Genomic DNA, 21,083 nt, shown 5'->3' with positions numbered 1-21,083 from the left:
ATTAAATTTACCAGTTTGATATTTTTTTGTATTTTGTATAATATTACGAGGACTGTGGACTATTTAAATATTATGCATAGTCAAATAATAATAACATATAACAATATTATCATATTACAACGTTACAAATTAAAAAAAAATTCTAATTACCTATAGGTACAAAATATTTTAATATGAATTTATACAAACTGAACGATAAAAAATGTAATGGAATTTGTGATGAATGACAAGTATCGTAAAACATGTTTTATTCTGAGCTGCACTGAAAAGTGGCGTATTTGCGAGGGTAGAGAGAGTTGAGTTATGAAGAATAATATCCTCTTGAGCTACAAGTTTATATAATACAGTTCTACATTAAAAATTATAATACAATTAAAAATATTTGTTATATTTATTAGGCACTGTTAAATAAAATTACATCTCCCCTTCCCGAAAAACACAAAACAATAATTTCTCAATGCATACAATGTACAAATTATTTATTATACATTATAAAATAATTGATTTAATATGAAAATATATGTGATCGATGCCTACCCGCCTACAAGAAAATTATAAGAGCAAAATCGCCGAGAATCTATGAACAGTTAAGAAATCAATAGAGGCTACACTGCATATACAATTCGTCAGCATCGGGGGAAAAAAACAATAAACACTATTATAGTGGCTCACAATATAGGAACGACTAAGGTTGTACGCTAAAATATTAAATTGCCGGTTTTAGTGACTCATGGACGTTTCTGTGCGCAGTTTATATTATATATTCTTCCAGCAGACATCAGGACATTGTACGCTGAGATGAGTTTGACTGAGAAATTTCATTAAAAGTACTCAAAATAATATGACATAGTGACAAAAATCGAACGGTGACTGTGTACAGTGTCAATGTGGATTCGCATTTAAATTATAAATGTCAATCAAATACTTAATAATACATTATAATAACATGATAAACGCACAACCGAATTCTTTTCTATACGCGCCTAGTTTTAATAGTAAGTATCTTATATCCATATTATACTAGCTTTTATCAGTTATCACGCATATGTTTTTTGCTTTGGACATTTTGCATTTTCGTTTACTATTTGTTCGAATGTCAGCATGAAATATGAATATATACTCTACGTTAATTAAAGAACTGTGAAAATATATATTGTTTCAATTAATCAAACAGCATCGGCCACATTATTATACAATGATTCACGATACTATCAAGTTAACAATATATGGTGACGAGTAGTTGAACAATTGATCACAAATTATTTTATTTTATTATTTTTGTACTTCCAACCTTTTTATTGTTGTATACAGTCGTTATATGATAAAAATAATTTTTTTTCTAAAAATCATTTAATTTCTTTCAACATTTAAAATTGCATGTTTTCGTTGAAACTTATTTAAGACTATTCAAATGCTTGTAATTAATAACTATAATATGCTTAATAATATTTATTATAAATCATAATTACCAAAATCATTTGTTTAAATATATGTACATACACTAACTTGACATTCTGCTGAGATCTGACTAATACCTATGTATATACTTTCTTACGTGTAATTATTGGCTATTATTCATTTAAAAATGATCGATTCATTATTTATTTTTCCTTACTAATATAACAGAGACAGTTATGCTGGCTTATTCATAGGTATAATGCGTATTTTTGTCACTTGGATACGTATTAAAAAAAAAGCCGTTGATTAAAAATATGATTTTCAGTTTTACTTTTATTTCCACTTGTAATATTAAAATTAAATTTTTTCTAATCAATAACAATAAGACGTGTTGTTATTTGTAACAAATTACACAAGTCAATAAATATTTGTCATTCTCCGTTATAAAATAAATTTGTAATAATTATACTTATAATTAATACCGCCATAAGCCACTATACTATTAAAAACATTAACATTTCTTAACAGTATCAACGATATACGATTACAAACATTGAATTCCGCAATTATAATAAATTGTATAAAAATATAAATAATTTATTAATATTTTTACACCGGTATGAGTGTATGACTGACGTAAAAACGTACAAAGCTCATTTCGTACTAAAGTCTTATCAATAGTTTGTTAAAGGAAATTATGTATAATTATAGTTGAATAATTAAAAATATATTATAATATATAATATTATAGGTATGCTACCATAATAAATTAGTTGTATAAAAAAGTAATGACTACTGCAATTATTGCGTTTAAGTTCTTTAAATATGTTTAACATACAATGGATTTGATTAAAAATATAATCAAAATTATGTTCATACTTTTTGACAAATTACCAACATTAACACAATTTAGAAAATTAAACGATTTCATTGTAAAATTTTAAGTTGTTGTTTTGTACGCCTACGTTGACTAATATTTAAGTATCTACGATAATATTTCTAATATTTATACAAACGATAAACATGCATATTGTATGATAAATCATAAATGATTATGACGTATAGTGAACAATGCGTATTGCGTCGTCGTTAGCGTAATATTGTCGTTGCAGATGGTATACAATGTCACAGTCGCTTTATTATATTGAATTTCTAAGTATGGAACAAACCACAAACTCACGAGGTGCATGACGAGATCCATTCGACCACCTGAAGAATTTATAATATTTAAGTAGGTATTCTGTTAGAATAAGTAACGTAAAGGAGCAAGTACGCGAGGTCATTATCTAAAAAAATGCACGATGGTAATGTCAATGAAAGTTTGAGGTTTTATTTATTATAATATCATAACGATTCATTTCAATTTTATTATATTAGTAGGTAGTAGGTATGAGGTAGGTATCTATTGTTTATTATTTCGTTGTTGTTCATCGCGAGTCGTGACTGCGCAGTGCGCGTCCGCGCGTTATTGAAAAAGTCAAGGACACGAATACACGATCGTATATTTTGCAAACAAACCACACACGTGATTAGGATTTCAAAGCCATTCGCTGTTGTGGCGATTACAATCTAGAAATATATTATATTATAATGTCAATCACTGCTTCCACGGTCGTTATACAGACTAGGTACTAGTCACTATAGGTAGTATTGTACTGATAAGAAGGCATCTATCCAAGAAGGCCGGAAACCACGTAACACTATATAATATGGAAACGTTCAATCGAAAACTAATGACAATCATATTTTTCCCAATCAGTAAGCACTATAATAATTATATTGCTAGCCAATAGGTAGGTCGTAGGTATATCCCTATACTATATAGAATCTTGTAGACTTGTAGACATAGGCGGATATTGGGGGGGGGGTAAGCCCCTTGCTTAAGCCCCCCCCTGAATGTAACAAACCACACTAGATTTCAAAATAAATTGTGTATTTTAATATACCTATATATACTTGGTACCTCTGCTAGAATAAAATAGGAGTACTGAGTAGCCACTAGTTAGTAGGTTGAAGCGTTTAAAAATGTATGTTTACGCTAATGGATAAGACAAAAATGTTAAGCCCCCCACGGATGTGACCAAATATCCGCCTATGCTTGTAGAGGGCCCTTACTCCTACTATATAGACAAGGAGAGGGGCAATAGCGGATTTGATTTGTCTTGGGGAGAGAGGCAGTAGCGGATTTGATTAGTCTTTTTTTTTGGGCGGGGGGGGGGGGGGGGTGCAATATCATTTTGGCCAAAAATTCTACTTTAAACTATTTACCCACTTAGGCCTATACAGAGGGGAAACATGACGTACTAAGCGTGGGCCCATGAAAGAGACACTGGATACCACCCTCGAGGCTCGAGATAAAAATAAAATAGATGATAGGTACATTAAATTTGTTCCACAAAATTCTTTGTTGCAAAAAAAAAAGCTGTCTATTATTGAATACTCCACTGATAAAAATATTTAATTGCTATTCTAAAGGGGTTTAAAAAAAATTATATTTGATATGACACTGTTATGTATTAATGTAGGACGTAAGTCGTAGGTATTAAATTGATTATTAGAAAATCGATATAGTTTAAACACACAGATGACATTTTTCATCGAGTGCTATAACATCAATTATATCATGGTTATTTTTACCCAGATCAGGCTGGATAATATGTGTGTAATCATAGGCGCAAATAGCGTTTGGGATTTGGCGGGGCTAAAGCCTTACTTTGATAATATTGAATAAGCTTAATGTAAGAAATGTTTGTGAGGGCTATGGACATTTGGGGGGGGGGGGGGAGCTTAGCCCCTAAATCATATTATGTGTGTAATATCAATATACAATTATTTTTATTATTAACCCAGAAAAGCAAACGTTACTTTTATTTTAATTTTAAATTGTAATGATTTTAATATTCAGCAACAAGAGAATAAAACTCTCGTCTTGAATAATAAACGTTCAATTTCACTATAAATTAAATATTTGGATATGATGTTGTCCAACGTTGAAACATCTTAAAATATTAAATTAATCTAATACTAAATTGAATAGATTGCACAATTTTAATTATTTTGAAATTATTATATTTTATATTTATCCACTCGTTAACGGGAGTTGAAAGGTGTTCATATAATCATATCTAAATGCTTTAAAAGCCTGGACTTAATTTTCTGAATACCTTATATTTAAGACGTAATACTGTACAATAATACATTTTTATTTTCTGCATGTAAACTTTATTTTGAGAAAAATATATTTTACTAGGGCACGTGTTAAATTGAATGATTAATTTGTATAAAATCGGATGATAAAGGTTTCACTCCTAGTAAAATAATTAATATAGGTAGGTACCTACAATATAATGATAGAGGCTATACAAATACTTAAACTACTACAGTATATTTGTAACTTTATAGTTTATATACCTACAGTTCTTGATCCAATTATAGTATTAAAACTATATAGTATATAGTTCAAGTCGTCATAAGCTATAGTAACCTGCAGATATATAGGATTTTATAAGTAGTAAAAACGTAGGTATTGACTTGCATTTTAAGTTTATAAGTTATACCTAACACAACAAGATTAAAATTAAAATATAATATCACACACGTGCGTTTAAAAAACAGAAATACTTGTGTCAATGCAATACTTGTTTTCATTCATACTAAATTATTACTTATTGCTCGATATGTATAAGGTATTTTTTTTATATAAGAACGATACGCTTAAAATTAGTTAATAGTGCATAGATACATAACTTATAATTATTATCATTTAAAATGTAACTAGAAACTAGGAATCTTTACACCCTGGTCCCGGCGGAAAAAATATGCCTTTGGTCAATATTATACGCAAATTTAAATTTATTTACTGCATGCGGCCCTCATTAGTTTTCAAAAATAATATTTGGCCCTTTCTAAAATCCTAGTGGGGACTGCTGCATTAAAGTATGAACTCTGCTTAGTATCGTTAAGAATGTATTAAAAATATAAAATGTAGAAATGCAAATATAAGTGTATGTACAAAGAATAGTTGACTGATGAGTGTTAGTAAACTAAAGTCTACAAAACGACTGAAAAATAATAAATTCGTGAAGGAACTATTTGCAAAGATAAAATATTTGTTGTGACGCCGAAAAAAAACAAAAAAAAATAAAGCAGATAAAAAGTCGGCCGAGTCAGTCGGGATGTGTTTAAAAATTGTTTAAAAAAATACTTTAATGACTAGCTTGACGAGCTATCTAACTATAGTTCTATATACGTACCTACTTAATTATTGATAGAGATGAAAATAATATTAAATTTTTTACCTAATAGAAAATAAATACAAAATAGTATTTGTAAGCCGGTAAATGTATAAGAACAATAAGAAGATCTTATAATATAATACATAAATTGTCTACCTATGTGATACGCGTTAATTATACTATAGATATTAGATATTAGATATAGAACTTGAGTTACTTATAAGAGGACCCCACATCCGCATTACATTGTATCGTATCCGTCTTACGTTCCTACAACATGGCAAATTGTAGGTTCACAATACTTCATTTTACTCTGAATTTTTAAAATTAAAGTGAATTGACCTATTATGTAATTTTAAGGTAAAATTTTATCTTATTTATTATCTATGCTATCTGGTAGGCTTGTATTGTTATTTTAATTGCGAAGCAAGTAATGAGCATTTTAAATCTGTACATTTTTAAGTGATCATATAAGTCATAACTTTCTTTAAAATTAAAATATCCATAAAAGCTCCGATAGATAATATAATAATAATATCACTTTTAAATTCTATTATACCTACACTCAATACAAATATATATGGTCAGTTCACTCTAATTTTAAAAATAACAGTAAAATAAAGGAATATTGTGAACGTAAAATTTGCTATGCTGTACGTTATATAGTAAGACGGAGACAATAGTACAACACATGTGGCCCATGTGGGTATGGTGCAGTGGTGGATTTAAAGGGGGGAGGGGGTTTCTTGGGAATTGAAGCACCTACCGCTCCGCATATTAACTTTTTTTAAATTATAAATTACTTAGATGTCAGGTACCTATCACGTATAGAAGGTAGAACTAAACGTATTAATGTAAGCAACTACCAAAAAAATAGGTTAAATTTGTTTCTACACCGAAGTTGTGTTGTTCATGATAAGTAGGTAAACCTAAGGAGCTTTATTATCAACATAGCATCCACCATTAAAAAATCCTAGTTCCGTCACTGGTTATGGCGTCATCTTAAGTTATTCAAGAAGTAGATATAGGTATGCATACTTAGTGTACGATTCTCGATTTTTTCAGAAACGATGGACAGCAATGTTTGCGGAGAAACCGAAGAGCGAGCGTGATGCCGATAAACGGCAACGCGTTGGCCAAGTACTTGGTCATGGTGTCGCAAGTGATCGCTTGGTGCACGGTTAGCGCGATGCTGTTGCGGAGGGGCCTGAACCAGGTGAACGCTAGCTCGCAGCAACCGCCGTCGTCACCGTACGGCAGCAAACCGTACGGCGGTTCGGTCGCAGCGTTCGGCGACAGCAACGCGACATCGACCGCGGCCACGGACACCGGCCACCATCATCAAGGGACGCCGGAAAAGTCGTTCGACGAAAACGGTGCGCCTGCCGTGGTGGCCGGCGTAGTGATGATCGCGATCGCGGTGATCATGTTGATCATCAGTCCCACGATCATGGTGATGAAAATGATCGAGAAACGCAAGAAAAGGATCCTGGACACGGTGAGCATAGCGCGTCGATACAAAAAACGAACGTAAAACTTAATTATAATATTATATAGGTGTTCAGCAGGTTATATTATTATTTTGGTAGTTGGTCGTCTACGTACATAATAGTTTCGGGTGAAGTATTTTTATCGGTTCTTCTTCCCTACAAAAGGGCCATCTCAGTATCATTGTAGGTAATAATTGAACGCGTTAATTATTGATATTATTACAACATTCACATAATATGTATTTGTTTGCAAATAATTTTGATAATACATGTTATAATGGAGACGGTCATACAGAGTACAGATTATAACGAAACTTAAGCATAAACATAAAAATATGGGTACCTAAGAGTGGATGTCGCTCTGCTGTACAGTAGGTTTGCAAGTGGGTCACTCTATAATGGATAATGGTATTAAATTTGAATTCAATGATATAATACCATCGTACACGAAAAAGGATTCTTAGCGGAGACGGTCAGATTAGGTTATTGTCAGTGGTATTTTGCCCGAAAATCCGAAAACCCGTAACCTATTTTCCCGAACGCCTTTTTCTCGAATCGAAATTCCCGAATAAACTTTATTTCGAATGGTATTTTTTCCACAAGTCCGTATACCCTAAAAGTGGATGTCGCTCTGCTGTACAGTAGGTTACAAGTGGGACAATGTATGATGGATTGTATTAAACTTGAATTCAATGATATAATATCATTGTATAAGAAAAACAATTCTGAGCGGAGACGGTGTATCAGTCTGGATTTTTTAAATTATTATTATTTATCATAGCCTTTAAGTAGAATTAATATTATAATATTATAATTTTTATTTGTTGCTACGGTGATAAACAAATCGTTAGAAATTAAGATCCCATTTTAAGCGGTTTTTCGTAATTTGTCGGTAGTTTTTCCCGTGGCATTAAATAACTATTGAGAAAATCGAAAAATGACCTCTTTAAAGTACCATCTTGATCCGATTTGCTAAAAGATAAGGTACTATATGTTAAAATCAAAGCACTCTATCTGGTAGAAATTTTGTATACAGGAAAAAAAAATAAACACCATTGTAAAACCACTAGCTTCCTCGCTCCGCTCAGAATCTAAAATAAAATAAACAATATAATATTTATTACTTACAAAACAATATTATGCGCGATCGCCCTCAGCAATTGTAGCTCCTGATATGTATTAAAATCAGCAGTAATGAACCGTGACAATATGCTATTAATTAAATTTTGAAATTTTTTGTTTCGGGAACAATAATCGTCGGGAAAAACGCATTCGGGAAAAAGTTCATTCGGGAATTTCGATTCGGGAAAAACGGCGGGTACCAAAATAACTATAAAAAAAAAACTAACGGGTGGCTACTTTAATCATACCTTTCATGTCATATACTACTCTCATCGTCTATCATCATTTAAATTTATTGTGCTAATTTCTATAGATTGTTTACGTCAAATAAAAATATTTTTTTAAAAAATTGTATTTCTAATCAAGTTTTACGCGAATTAAATCATTAGAAAATCATTACCTATAACTTAAGGTATACTTAAATTATTAGTTTTTAATATAATGTAAGTACTTCTATAATAAATAATAATGTTACATAATATGCGTTATATTGTGGTAATATTTTAACTTTTGAGGTCCAATCAGTATATTATTATAATATAATTTCCATATCGCTATTAGCCTATTATAGCTTATAAATACCCGCAGCGACTACCACCAGGATACTTCCACCCATTCTAACTAAACGCGATCAGATGTATCGAAAGCACATCTTATTGCTGCACACGCGGTGCACCCCTCTGTCTTTAGAGTTATTTGATATTCGGCGCACTCTATACGTAGATAGGTCAAGTCATTATTAGGGACCAAAATTACAGCTCTAATCGCTTTCCCACGCTATAGTGTATTACTATTGATTAAGTATAAGTATTAAGTATACTGCTTTGGTATATTTATTATAATCAATGGTATTACGCGACAGCGGTAATAATTATTGTAATCGAAACGCATTTGTTTTGTTTATTGTATATCGTCAAGACATTAACAGAGAAATTGCAATTTCCGAACAATTAATCATTTACCGAAACAACCACGATGCTTTTGTCATATTGATGGTAGGTAATTTATTTACCCCGGTGTACACAACTAGTTTTTTTATTACATTAATATGGTAATTTATATTTTACTATATATTATTATAATGCTTAAAAAAATACTTGATATAATTTCATATTATTTACTCTGATAATACAACGCCTTGAAAATAATAATTATTTAACACGCCTGAGACTGCCAGACGAGATGAATTTTTTAAATAACTATTATAGATTATATATTTTTTTACATCTTACAACAAGTACCACCTGCCTACATTACCTATAATACTCATCAAGTATTCAGAATTAAATCATTAACTGAATGTATTCCAATATGTAATATTATATAATATTGAAATGCTTTAAAACAGATAAAAATATTATATAGATCATATGATCAGTCACGAATTGGAACGGTGCCTCGGTGGCATACCAGAAGTATTCAAAAGTAATTGAACATTTTATAATTTTTTCAAAGTAGGGTTCGAATATTATAGACGGCTGGTTATCCACAAGAATTTTTAGATTTCATAATATTATGAGTTAAATGTGATTTGTTTTAACAGTTTGAATGATTCGATCTTGATCTGCTTAATATATTATATTTATTACATTTATATCTAAGCTGAAAATTCTAGAATTCTGTTAACCAATTAAATATTATGAAGAAGTTTGAAATTCCTTAAAAAGATTCAGAAAGTCAGAATTATAAAAATTATCTTCGAAAACAAGATGATTACGTCGACATTCCGATCAGTTAAATATGTTGAAAATGTTAAATTATGTTTATGTACAATATTATATTTAAATTTTTCCAGAATTTCGCTACTATAGTTTTAAATTTAACAATAATTTAATCCATTAAAAATTATCACACTAGTTAGATAGTGAACAAAATAAAATATAAAAACGTGTATAAAATATTTAACAGAATCATACTGAATAGAATAGAATAAAAACGAATAAGGTCCCTAAAATATTTATTTTATAATTTGTTATTTTAATGCTACTTAAATAATAAATACATTTGTCTACCTAATATATATATACGTAATATATACGACATAGATACATGTTTTGTACACACAAGTCACAGTTCACAAGTTTAACACACGATATACTATACACTAATATAATATTATTGCTTATAACTTATAACTCATACCGAGTTCACTGCAATCATAAAACCCCTCCTGTCTCTGCTAACGGCTTTATTAAATAAAGGTAAATTGTAATTCCATATACCGTTATACGTCCACCATAATATATTGTATCATTTCATTTTATATTCTTTCTAATTATCTAATTATCTAAATTATGCTAGAATAAGATGCTATATATTATAAACCTTATCTATATTATATATTGTAATAATTGTCGAACTATAATAGTTATATACTTGAAGTTCTAATAAAAAAAAAAAAAAAAACTTATAACTTATAACCTAAACAAATAATAATCCCAAATTATTACAAATTATAACAAAAGTTAGTAAATTAAATTTTTTAATTTACAGGGCTACAATTTTTCCCGTCCGCCACTAAATCCGATCACGAAACTTAACTCTGTGATTTAAAATTAATTGTAATAAAGCTTAGTATTTGTACATCGATAAATAATAGTTAACATTCACATACCTATACAAATTTTTTAAACTGTATGTTTATTGTCAGTTGTTGCCAACTGTTATTGATGATGTCATTGTACTAACAACAAGAGACCTATATGTATAATGTATATATAGGAAAATAATACATCGTCTCTCTTCTGAAAAAATAACAATACTATTAATAATTTCTTTTAATGAATATTCATACTTGGAACAATTCACATAAAAATATTGACAAATTTACAATAGGGATAAGATAATAATGCTACAGCCTACTTCATTGTATATTATATAACATGCCACGGCGACAGCTCGGCGTTATGTTAAATGTAGATATATGTATTATGTACCTACCTAAACTACCTAACCTACTTTTAAAAGTGTGTGTTTATGGTTTTCAAATACGTGTTAATTAATTTAATTAACTAACGATACCTATGTTTTTTTGTATAGGAATTAGAATCTCCGCCTAAGTACGAAGATGTGGTAGAAAGCGCCCCAAGATATTCATCGTTGTTTGTATTTAATAACGATGGTGAAATGGCATTGGTGTCTGAAAATATACTACACAAAGAAAAGGATAATATTCAAAAACAACTAGTTTAAAATAACTAATTTCATGAATTAAATTTATATTATGATATAATCTACTTCAAACTTTCTACACTGCCTCTACATCGGTTGGCCTAAACCTGCCGAGAGTTATCCAAAAAATATTTATTCGTGGCATGATTTATTGTATAATTTATAAGTTAAAACCAATACATTGGGGAATATTTTTAAATTTAATGATACAATAGAAATACATATAAAACAACAATAATGTTTACAACTACCTATGTTTTTTTTTGTATTTTTATACATGATATTTGACATTTTATCACAACTTGTAATATTTCAGACTATATTTCTAAATTGAATCTATTTTCAAACAAAAATAGCCCACATTTAAAATTATATTTTTCCTATAAACTATAGTTCTTTAAATATGTGTACGGAACAAACTTAAAAGAGCTGATTATATCTGTATAAATATTTTTATTTATAACAATTAAATTCAAACTTACAAACAATAATAATATAATATAAAGTTGGTACTTACTAATAGGTAGAGGTGAGAGGTACCTATCTCATTATGTGTTATATAATATTATTTATCGATTAATACAAAAGTACTTATAACAATAGTCAATCAATAAACTATAAACATTAAACAAATACAACTAAAAATTGAATATAGTATGGTTGTATATTAATCGTACATTTACATACGCTATATTATACTTTAAGGCGCCCAGTGCCGATGTCATCTTGTCCTCAAAAATACACTCTGCGGGAATAACGATACCACCTTGTAGAATCAACCAAATTTCATAATTTTTTTTTTTAATTGCTAGAGGGAAATATTCTACAGCCCGCATTGATCTCTGTTTTTCAATATTTTATTCTCAAACTTCATAATATATCTAAAAAAATACAAGATAAAAAGCATTTTTTTTACAATTTTTTTAATATAACTATTTGAAATAAAATACAAAATCAGAGATCGATGCGGGCTGTAGGAAGTCTTCTTCTTTCAGATAAAAAAATAGTCATTAAAATCCGACAATTCTACAAAGCTTGCAAGAGTTATTCCCGTAGTCGTTTTTTCGATGTAATACACCCTATCAACCCCCCTAAATAGGTATCGAGTAGTAGATAAGTGGAAAAGTCTTATAATTGAAAGGGCAACTAAAATATAATATTTTATTTTCAAATTTTATTGAATTGTGGAAAACTTGAAAAACTGGCACCGGGACCCTTAATATAAGGTACATGTTTATTCTCAAAATATAGAAAATACAGGAGGTCTGTTGTCCTTTAGGTACTATTCTTACTCCACCAGCAAATTATCAAGGCAGGAATAAGTTACCGGATCCAAAGGTTGTTCGAGTGGGAGGTTTCAAAAAATATTTATAAGATACTATCAGATTTGTACTACCTATATGATATTTTCTATTACCATCAAATTATTTTATATTAATATTAGTACCATATAAACAATTATATAATATTAATAGAATTAGGTACGTTAAAAATCATGGTCTAAGCGGTGGTGGAGCGATCACCCTATCGCCTTCCCCCGTATCAACCACTGACTGGATCAACGGAAAGAAAATTAGGCCAACAATTTTAAACAATTTAAATTTATAAAATAACATTTGAATCAAAATAAAATAAAAAATATTAACTATAATAATAATTTGTTTTCGTCATATTATGCATTTCATTCATCTTGCATAATTTATTTTATGATTTATTTTACCACAATATAATGCTATATAGGAAGAATAAACTAAATGGCATTATTGAAGTGAAATATTGTAATAATATAATGTATCATAAAAAAATATACTGTAAATATGCAAATTCAATACATTTTTTTATTTACAAAGCTTTAAATTGTATTACATATAATTATTTGTCTAACACGTGACACTTTCAGACCATATTAACATTTAAATAAATATGCAAATATAAATATTTTTAAAACTGATGAATCCTGAATGGATCTGAATGTGGGCCTTTGGTGTAAATGTATATATGAACTTAATAGCCTTACATTAATCTTAATCTAAATTTGTCTGTAATATCGATACCATAATAAATGAATGTATATACATCACTAATGGATGTATTAATATTTTAATTTTAATTCAATTGTAATTTATTAAATATAATGAAAAACGATTCTGAACCTAGGCAGCCTACATGTCAAAAATATTCGCGATTTTTACGAATCTCTATGTGTTACTATTTAGTATTTACTCTGTGTTTTTAATATGTTTCATTTGCTGCAAGAAAAAAAACATTAAGTAGGTAGGTACTTATTATTTTTCATCAAAAGACAGCATTTTGTTGGTTTGGTATATTCAGTTTATATTAATTCAATCCTTGAAACTTACTAGACCCTTCCTTATTCAAGTAATATTATTCTTCGATTTTCATTTTCCGTTATATATCACTTTTTTTTAGGAACAACCCGAAAAGTACATAGTTAATTAAAACAGTTTCGCTAAAAATGATTTGAGTTGATGTTACGGACTCATACAGATTTCACCAAACTATGGATACTTAAATATGATGTTTTGTTTCATAATACAAATTAGAATCATATAATTCTAATCTCAAACCACATTTCCAAATACAATTACAATCATTCCAAATCGAAGTACATTAATGATTAATCTCTAGTTCAAAATATCACAGTTTACAATATAATATTATGCCTATACTTATAATTGTTTATTCCAAATCTAATCCTATTGCCGTAAGATGAATGATGATAAAACAGAACGTACCTATTTATTTAAACATTTTAAAATACTACGTATAAACATATTATTGCATGGTGTAGCAACCGACCGGTTTTTTTGATTTTTTTATAAGATATACGAAACATAATACTACTCTTTATTTTTATAAATTTTTTAGTAAGATATACAAAATATAATACTACTCTTTATTTTTATAAACGTTTAAATAAAATACTGCGTAGTAGAGCACTAGTGCGTTATTGCGTATTATTTATATAAATCGTTTATATATTTTGAAATAAATCATCTAAATTCATGGACACATGAAATCTAGATGTTGGAAGTAGATGTGTGTACATATAATATTATTAGTAGTATCTAGATTCTAGAATACGATTATAGGTACATCAAAAAGTAAAAAATCTTCATTATTTAAAAACCAAACTGAACATATTAAACCAAGTTAAAGTATTTTAATCATAAAATGTCATGTACAATCATAAAAAAAATTCTAAATGCAAACTGGATAATAAGTTAATGGCATTGGCCATTGGCTATATACTGGTTTGATTAGTACTTACTGGTTTTAAATGTCTATCCTATAATCATGCAAGAATTTAGTAAAACAAACCAGTGAACTCACATCAGATATATAGTAGGTTTTGAATTTATTTAGTTATTGAGGAGGTCACTGTGATGTATGTATTAATATTTTGAATTCAATGATAAATAATTTTATACGAAAAAACAATTGTCAGCGAAGGAGACGGGTCCAGCAGCATCTATTTCTAATGATTGAATGAAACAAAAAGTTTAGGATGTCGATTGTCGATATTTTTAATTTCCGAATTAACAGATTAACTTTCTATTTCATTTTCAAACCTTTAAGCATTCAAATTAAAAACTGGGTACAGGTATTATAGGTACATTCTTAACCACAAATTTTTTTGCAAATTTTCGTGATTTCAACAAATTTAGTAAACAATTGAACTTCAGATTCTTAAAAAATTTTTTAAAAAAAATTATGAACCTTGCATTACATTTTAAAGCTTTCAGGCTAAAAATGAAATATTATCTACATAGAACAAAAAAAAAAAACTAAAAAAACTAAAACATTTAAAATGTCTATAAACAGATCAATAAAATTCAAAATATTTTGAAAATATTTTGAAAATTATACTTGTCTATACAATGTCATCAATCATCATGAATGTTTAATAGAAACTTCAAGTCTCTACAGTTAATAATTTGGGTATGAAGGTAGAAGGTATGTACTATGTGTACTACAAAAAAATCAAATACATTTTCTCAAAAACTGATGTTGTGAACTAAAATATATTCCCGTTTTACAGTTGTTTTTTTTCAATATTTTTAGGAAATGAAATGTAATTTTTGCACTTTTGACTCTATAAAGTACCAAGTAGGTGAAATTTACTACTAGAAATACACAACGTTTTTAAAGAGCAAAACAAATTGCCTGCTCAATAACTGTTGGGCATTTGCCCTGTTTGATTTTAAGAGCGGCCCAGTTGTTGCCGTTTTACCATTATTATATTTTATTAGCACAAAAACATGCCTATTTTATAATATTTTCAGAAAATATTATACTACCTATGTAGTTGGAATACATTTATATTTAGACGTATGCGGGGACGTACACATTGTATGTATGGGTATGTATTTATTCATGTTTGTTTGTGTGAGTGTGTTTTGTGAAGAAAAATTAACATATTAATATTGTTGTATGCACAACAATAATAATAATTAGTATCATAATCTCGTATAGTTTAATTTCAAAAATCTAAAATTAATACAAATTCTAAAAACAACAACCGATTGGCACTCTTATTAATTATTATTGGTCACGGACGCTAACTTGCGACAATCGTGTATGATTCAACTATTCTGCGTATTGTGTTAATTTAGTTGAGTACCTTATTCTACCTAAATTAAAATTAATTTTTTGCGTGACGCGTGTTTACATTAATCTTTTAATTTGAGCAAAATATGACCTAAAAAAAATAAATGGGTGGTGCGGCTAAAAATATAAAATTACCGCAAACTGCTGAAGAATCGAAATTAATTTCTGGTATGTTTAATAAACAGACCAAACTTGAGTAGTTAAGCAAGCAATAAAAAAAAGGTGGATAAGTGGATGTCGCTCTGCTGTACAGTAGGTTACAAGTGGGTCACTGTAATGGATGGTGTTAAATTTGAATTCAATGATATAATATACATTGTATAAGAAAAACGATTCTGAGCAAAAACAGTCAGTCAGCCTATGATTTTACCAAGTATATTTGATGATATTATTGTGAATAAGGTAATTTATATATAACCTATTTACTCGGAGCCTTGTTTTAAATTTTCAATCTTTAGCCATAAAAGTTAAACATTTTATACATTTTTAACCACAAAATAATTAATAAATTATAAATTTGATAAATGTTGTCAAAATTTGAACTTTAAATGCTTATAAAAAAAAATTGTGCCTATGTATTTTTAATATTTTTCAACTGCTATTAGAACGATATATCAGGAGCCTTATATTACATTTTCACGCTTTTTTACCCAACAAAAAATTTTTTATTGATATTTATAGAAAGAAAAACTAAAAAAATTGAAAATCACAATGTCCGTTAACCGCTCAAAAAGAGTCAAATATTTTCAAAATGTTATGGTGTATAGAAAATGCTAATATAAACATTCAGTGAAATTTTCAAGTATCTACAGTCATTCGTTTTTTAATTACAATAAAATAAGAAAATTGTTACATGAGAAATCGAGTAAATATCAAATGTTGAAAAATATAAATTTCAGACGCTCATAAAAATTTAATTTAAGTTTCTTCTAGACATTTTTTTTTTCATAAAGGTAGACAAACTTATGAGTAATCTTATATTACATTTTCAAATCTTAGATTTAAAAAGAAAAATTTTTATGAATTCTCAACTCAAAATAATTTGCTATTTTTCGTGATTTTTCCGTATTTTGTCAAAATTTGAACTTTAAATGCTTATAATTAAAAACTGTGACTAAGGATTTTTAATTTTTTTCATCTGCCTTTGAAACAATAACCTAGGAGCCTTCTATTAAATTTTCAAGCTTTTTTCATCAACAGATAAAATTTTATTGATATTTATAGAAAAAAAAACTAAAAAAATTGAAAACTGACAATGGCCGTAAACAGCTCAAAAAGAGTCAAAATATTTTGTAAATTTTATGGTGTATAGAAAATTCTAATATAAACATTCAGTCAAAATTTCATGTCCCTACGGTCATTTGTTTTAGAGTTACACCAAAAACCAAAATCGATTTTCTCGAAAACAGATTTTGCGTAAAAATTCCCGTTTTTCCTTAATTTTTCTTTTGTTTTTCACGTCGCTTGTGAAAATTACTGGGAAATTTTTACTTTTGACCCCCCAAAGTACCAACTAGATTCACTTTCCTATCAGAAAAGTTACTATTGAAGAAAATCCAAGCACTTTTACTGTCCTAAAAGGTGATGACAGACACAAAAATAAAAAAAAAATAAAAAAAAAATAAAAAAAAAACACACATCATTGTAGAATCAATACATTCATCGCTTCGCTCAGAATCTAAAAAACACACATCATTGTAGAATCAATACATTCATCGCTTTGCTCAGAATCTAAAATATATTATAATTTAAGATAATATTAATTTGTAAATATAATTAATAAATTATAATTATAACAAAATATGTCATGGAACTTTTTATGATAACTGTGGTTTATATTTTACAATATATACTCAATGATAATAACATAATATAATATAATATATTCATAAACGATAATTATAACATATTAGTTATTAAAATATTACCATAGTTAGAATGACATTAAACTATTGTGATAACTGATAACTTACGTTTTGTTACAACAATAAGGTCATTGTTATCTTACAGGAATTATATCCATAAGTACCTACCTATATAGATGATTTTAAATTATCATTTGAATATTTGATGTGTCTAGTGTCTACAGCTTTACAATCTTTGATAAAAGCAGCTGGCTAGTCGGCTAGACTATTTTTAATTATCATAGATAGGTACGACTGTTCTCGTGGAAAAAAATGGAAAACATTGAATGAAATTCTTGACTTAGATAAGTAAAATGAATGTTTTTAATATACTAGGTATTATGATAATAGGCAATTGCCGTTACTCGCCTGTAGTTTCATTACATTTTAATTGAAATATTCAAATAAATAGCATGTACCAGGTACAATGAGGTACCTACATACTAATATATTATACAAGATTTTTCTTCTACTAATTTTTAAGATTATTATAATTATTACCTATTATTATTGTTATTATTATGTTTACATTATTAGAAGTAAGCATATGTATTTGTGTTGAGATCTTTGATGCTTATTTTTGTACCTACTATAATGAGGTCTTGGTTGACCTCTATATTGATCATGATCATGCAGGGTCTTAAGAATTCTTGTATCATAGTTTAGATTTTTTAACCAGTCAGTTCCATCATCTTAAAAACATTGAACTTCTCGAATAAATTACACCAAATACCGTTTTAATTGCTTTACAGAAATGTAAATATGTAGGTAATAGATTGTTGCATTAACTACTTTTAAACGAAAAAAATAGACCTAATCATTTTGAAATACCTTTACATTTCCAACGATAATCAATCAAGTTATTAACAACTAACAAAACACTACCATATTATTACTTAAAAATGTACTGTTGGTTTAATTATGAAGGTACCTACGTATATTTATAGCCGGTTTTTACGTTTATAATTTTTAACAAATATTCTATATTTTTTTTTGTTTTTAGCATATTGACACTGATGACATGTCATTAAAATAATTGCACTGTATGCGTATACATAATACAATCTTAGATAATAAACAATGATAAGTTATGTAAAATTGCACGCATTATAACTACGTACTGATTTGAACTGAGTAGGTGTTGGTCATTATTTGCGTGGATAACATAATAATTAGATGGGTAGGTACACTAAGTGAGCATATTCATTTGGTATACGAATTTTGGTTTTAAATAACAAAACTCATATCATGTATAATATATCATACATTGTATATAGGTATATCTAATATTTATATTACTATAATATATCATCAAATTTCCTGTGCAGGATTTGGGATCTAACTAAGGAATTCCTATTAAAAGAAGAAATTGTGTTAAATTGTATTATATGCACCGTATGTATATGAATATCACTCGATATCCTATAATGTTCTGATACATGCATATAGAAAACAACACTCCTGTTTTCACACGCAGTGGGTCGTTCAGTCGTAAGAACATATTTTTTTTCATTGTACCTATTCCGTTTCGGACAAAAATGTAACCGTCGTCGGCCATTCCCACCACAGGGCCACACCCAGTATTCAGTGAACCCCCCGCCATACACTTATAATCCTGCACGCTGCTCGTACCTTTATAGCGACGGCGACGTTAACCGAATTCGTGTGCCGATAAATTTGTGGCGTTTCTACTATAACAATGTTATTCGGCGCAAATGACAAATATCAATATTCAAATGACGAAAAATAAAAATATGGCTTGATCATAACCTAATTCGACATGTCAGGGATAATTAAAATATTTTTTAGATTAAAGATCAAGTAAGTATATTGCTGGAATTCGAATGAATATTTTTCTGCTAAAAATATGGCGCTATAGAACCTATTAACTGAGAAAATATAGACCGGAAACGGCAGCGAAACATAAACACAAAATCGATACATTACATGAATTTTTCCCCACTTGACAATAATCACCGCGACAAAAATATGTACCTACCTAACGCACTAAGGTATTATATGTCATCCGTCCACCATGACGTCCGTGTTACCAGCTGTATACGATATTATAATACTACTCCACATTGTTGGATAGGACAACGAAGTAGATAAACGTTGATTACCTAATATACGTATTATACATTTATATCCAAATAACAATTATACAATTTGAATCCAAAAATTGTTGATACTATTTCCGTCTAAATACAACATAATGAGTTATGATGATTGACGATTAATAAAGGCAACGAAAAATATATTTGATGGTTAATCATACAACATTGAACATACTAAAATATCATTAAACAGACCCGTCATTAAAATGGTCGATAAAATTAGACGTTAAATGTCCTCTTTTACCGTCCTCATACAACAGTGTAAAATTACAGTATCGGAGTCGTTTGCCGAGACCCCCATTCAGTTTTTTAGAAAAACGCATAGTGCGTTTTAGATTAGTCATAGTTAATCGGATATAGTGTATAGGTGTTAGTATTATAAACAGTCCAAAAATGTATCCATACTACCAATTTTATTACCGTTGGTGGGGCTAAGCTATAACCACCATACCAAACATTAAATTAGCTCCTACAAACACACATTGTATTTATTTTAGTTATTTATATAGTTAAGAGTATTATATATTATTCATTATATAAAAACATATATCTGAGCCCTGGCTGTAAATATTTATTTTTCTAATAAAAATATTTGTATTTATTCACCTAGTTCACAATTATATATTGTTTGTAAAAATTAAATTCGGGGCTCGAAGCCTCGAGAAACTCCAAATTAATTTAATATCCTACTTCACCTACATATAAGTATGTAATAATACATTAATTGGATGACTGAATTTTATGGCATCGCCATGGGGACTATTATGTCGACAAATATTAAGCGGTATCTTATGATATGCGCTCGACTATATTTTTGTGAACTAACGCTCATATCTATAGGTATAATAATTAAAACTAAGGATCACTATGTTATGTATTATTATATTATATTATACCGACCTGACCATGAACTTGAACCCGCCATCTTGGAGTGGATTTTGCGGAAGGGACGTTCACGTAGTCGTTGCTGGACGAATCTTCAATATGACGAGCGTTTTCGTCTAGAGCACTGCA

At 28.8% G+C, this 21,083-nt stretch overlaps 2 protein-coding genes across 3 annotated transcripts in view; one reads left to right on the top strand and one right to left on the bottom strand.

Moving 5' to 3' along the window:
* The window catches only part of LOC132939231 (uncharacterized), a 59,336-nt gene extending 47,673 nt beyond the window's left edge, over window positions 1-11,663 (top strand). Inside the window, exons 1-3 of one of the 2 annotated variants that reach the window (XM_061006305.1) lie at window positions 682-995; window positions 6,699-7,131; window positions 11,285-11,663. In XM_061006305.1, coding sequence (XP_060862288.1) covers window positions 6,745-7,131; window positions 11,285-11,437 — 540 coding nt within the window. In that variant the 5' untranslated portion in view covers window positions 682-995; window positions 6,699-6,744 and the 3' untranslated portion in view covers window positions 11,438-11,663. Of the gene's footprint in view, window positions 1-681; window positions 996-6,698; window positions 7,132-11,284 lie in introns of those variants that run through there. The other variant, XM_061006304.1, reaches the window with a different exon arrangement.
* Window positions 1-21,083, bottom strand: part of LOC132939229 (2,3-bisphosphoglycerate-dependent phosphoglycerate mutase-like) — a 54,059-nt gene extending 32,976 nt beyond the window's left edge. The window contains exon 1 of the mRNA XM_061006301.1: window positions 20,970-21,083. Coding sequence (XP_060862284.1) covers window positions 20,970-20,994 — 25 coding nt within the window. The 5' untranslated portion in view covers window positions 20,995-21,083. The remainder of the gene's footprint in view (window positions 1-20,969) is intronic.

Source organism: Metopolophium dirhodum, chromosome 2 (genome assembly GCF_019925205.1).
Source record: "Metopolophium dirhodum isolate CAU chromosome 2, ASM1992520v1, whole genome shotgun sequence".
Taxonomy (NCBI): domain Eukaryota; kingdom Metazoa; phylum Arthropoda; class Insecta; order Hemiptera; family Aphididae; genus Metopolophium; species Metopolophium dirhodum.
The sequence above is the reverse complement of the archived record's forward strand: the minus strand, read 5'-3'. Positions and strand labels throughout refer to the sequence as shown.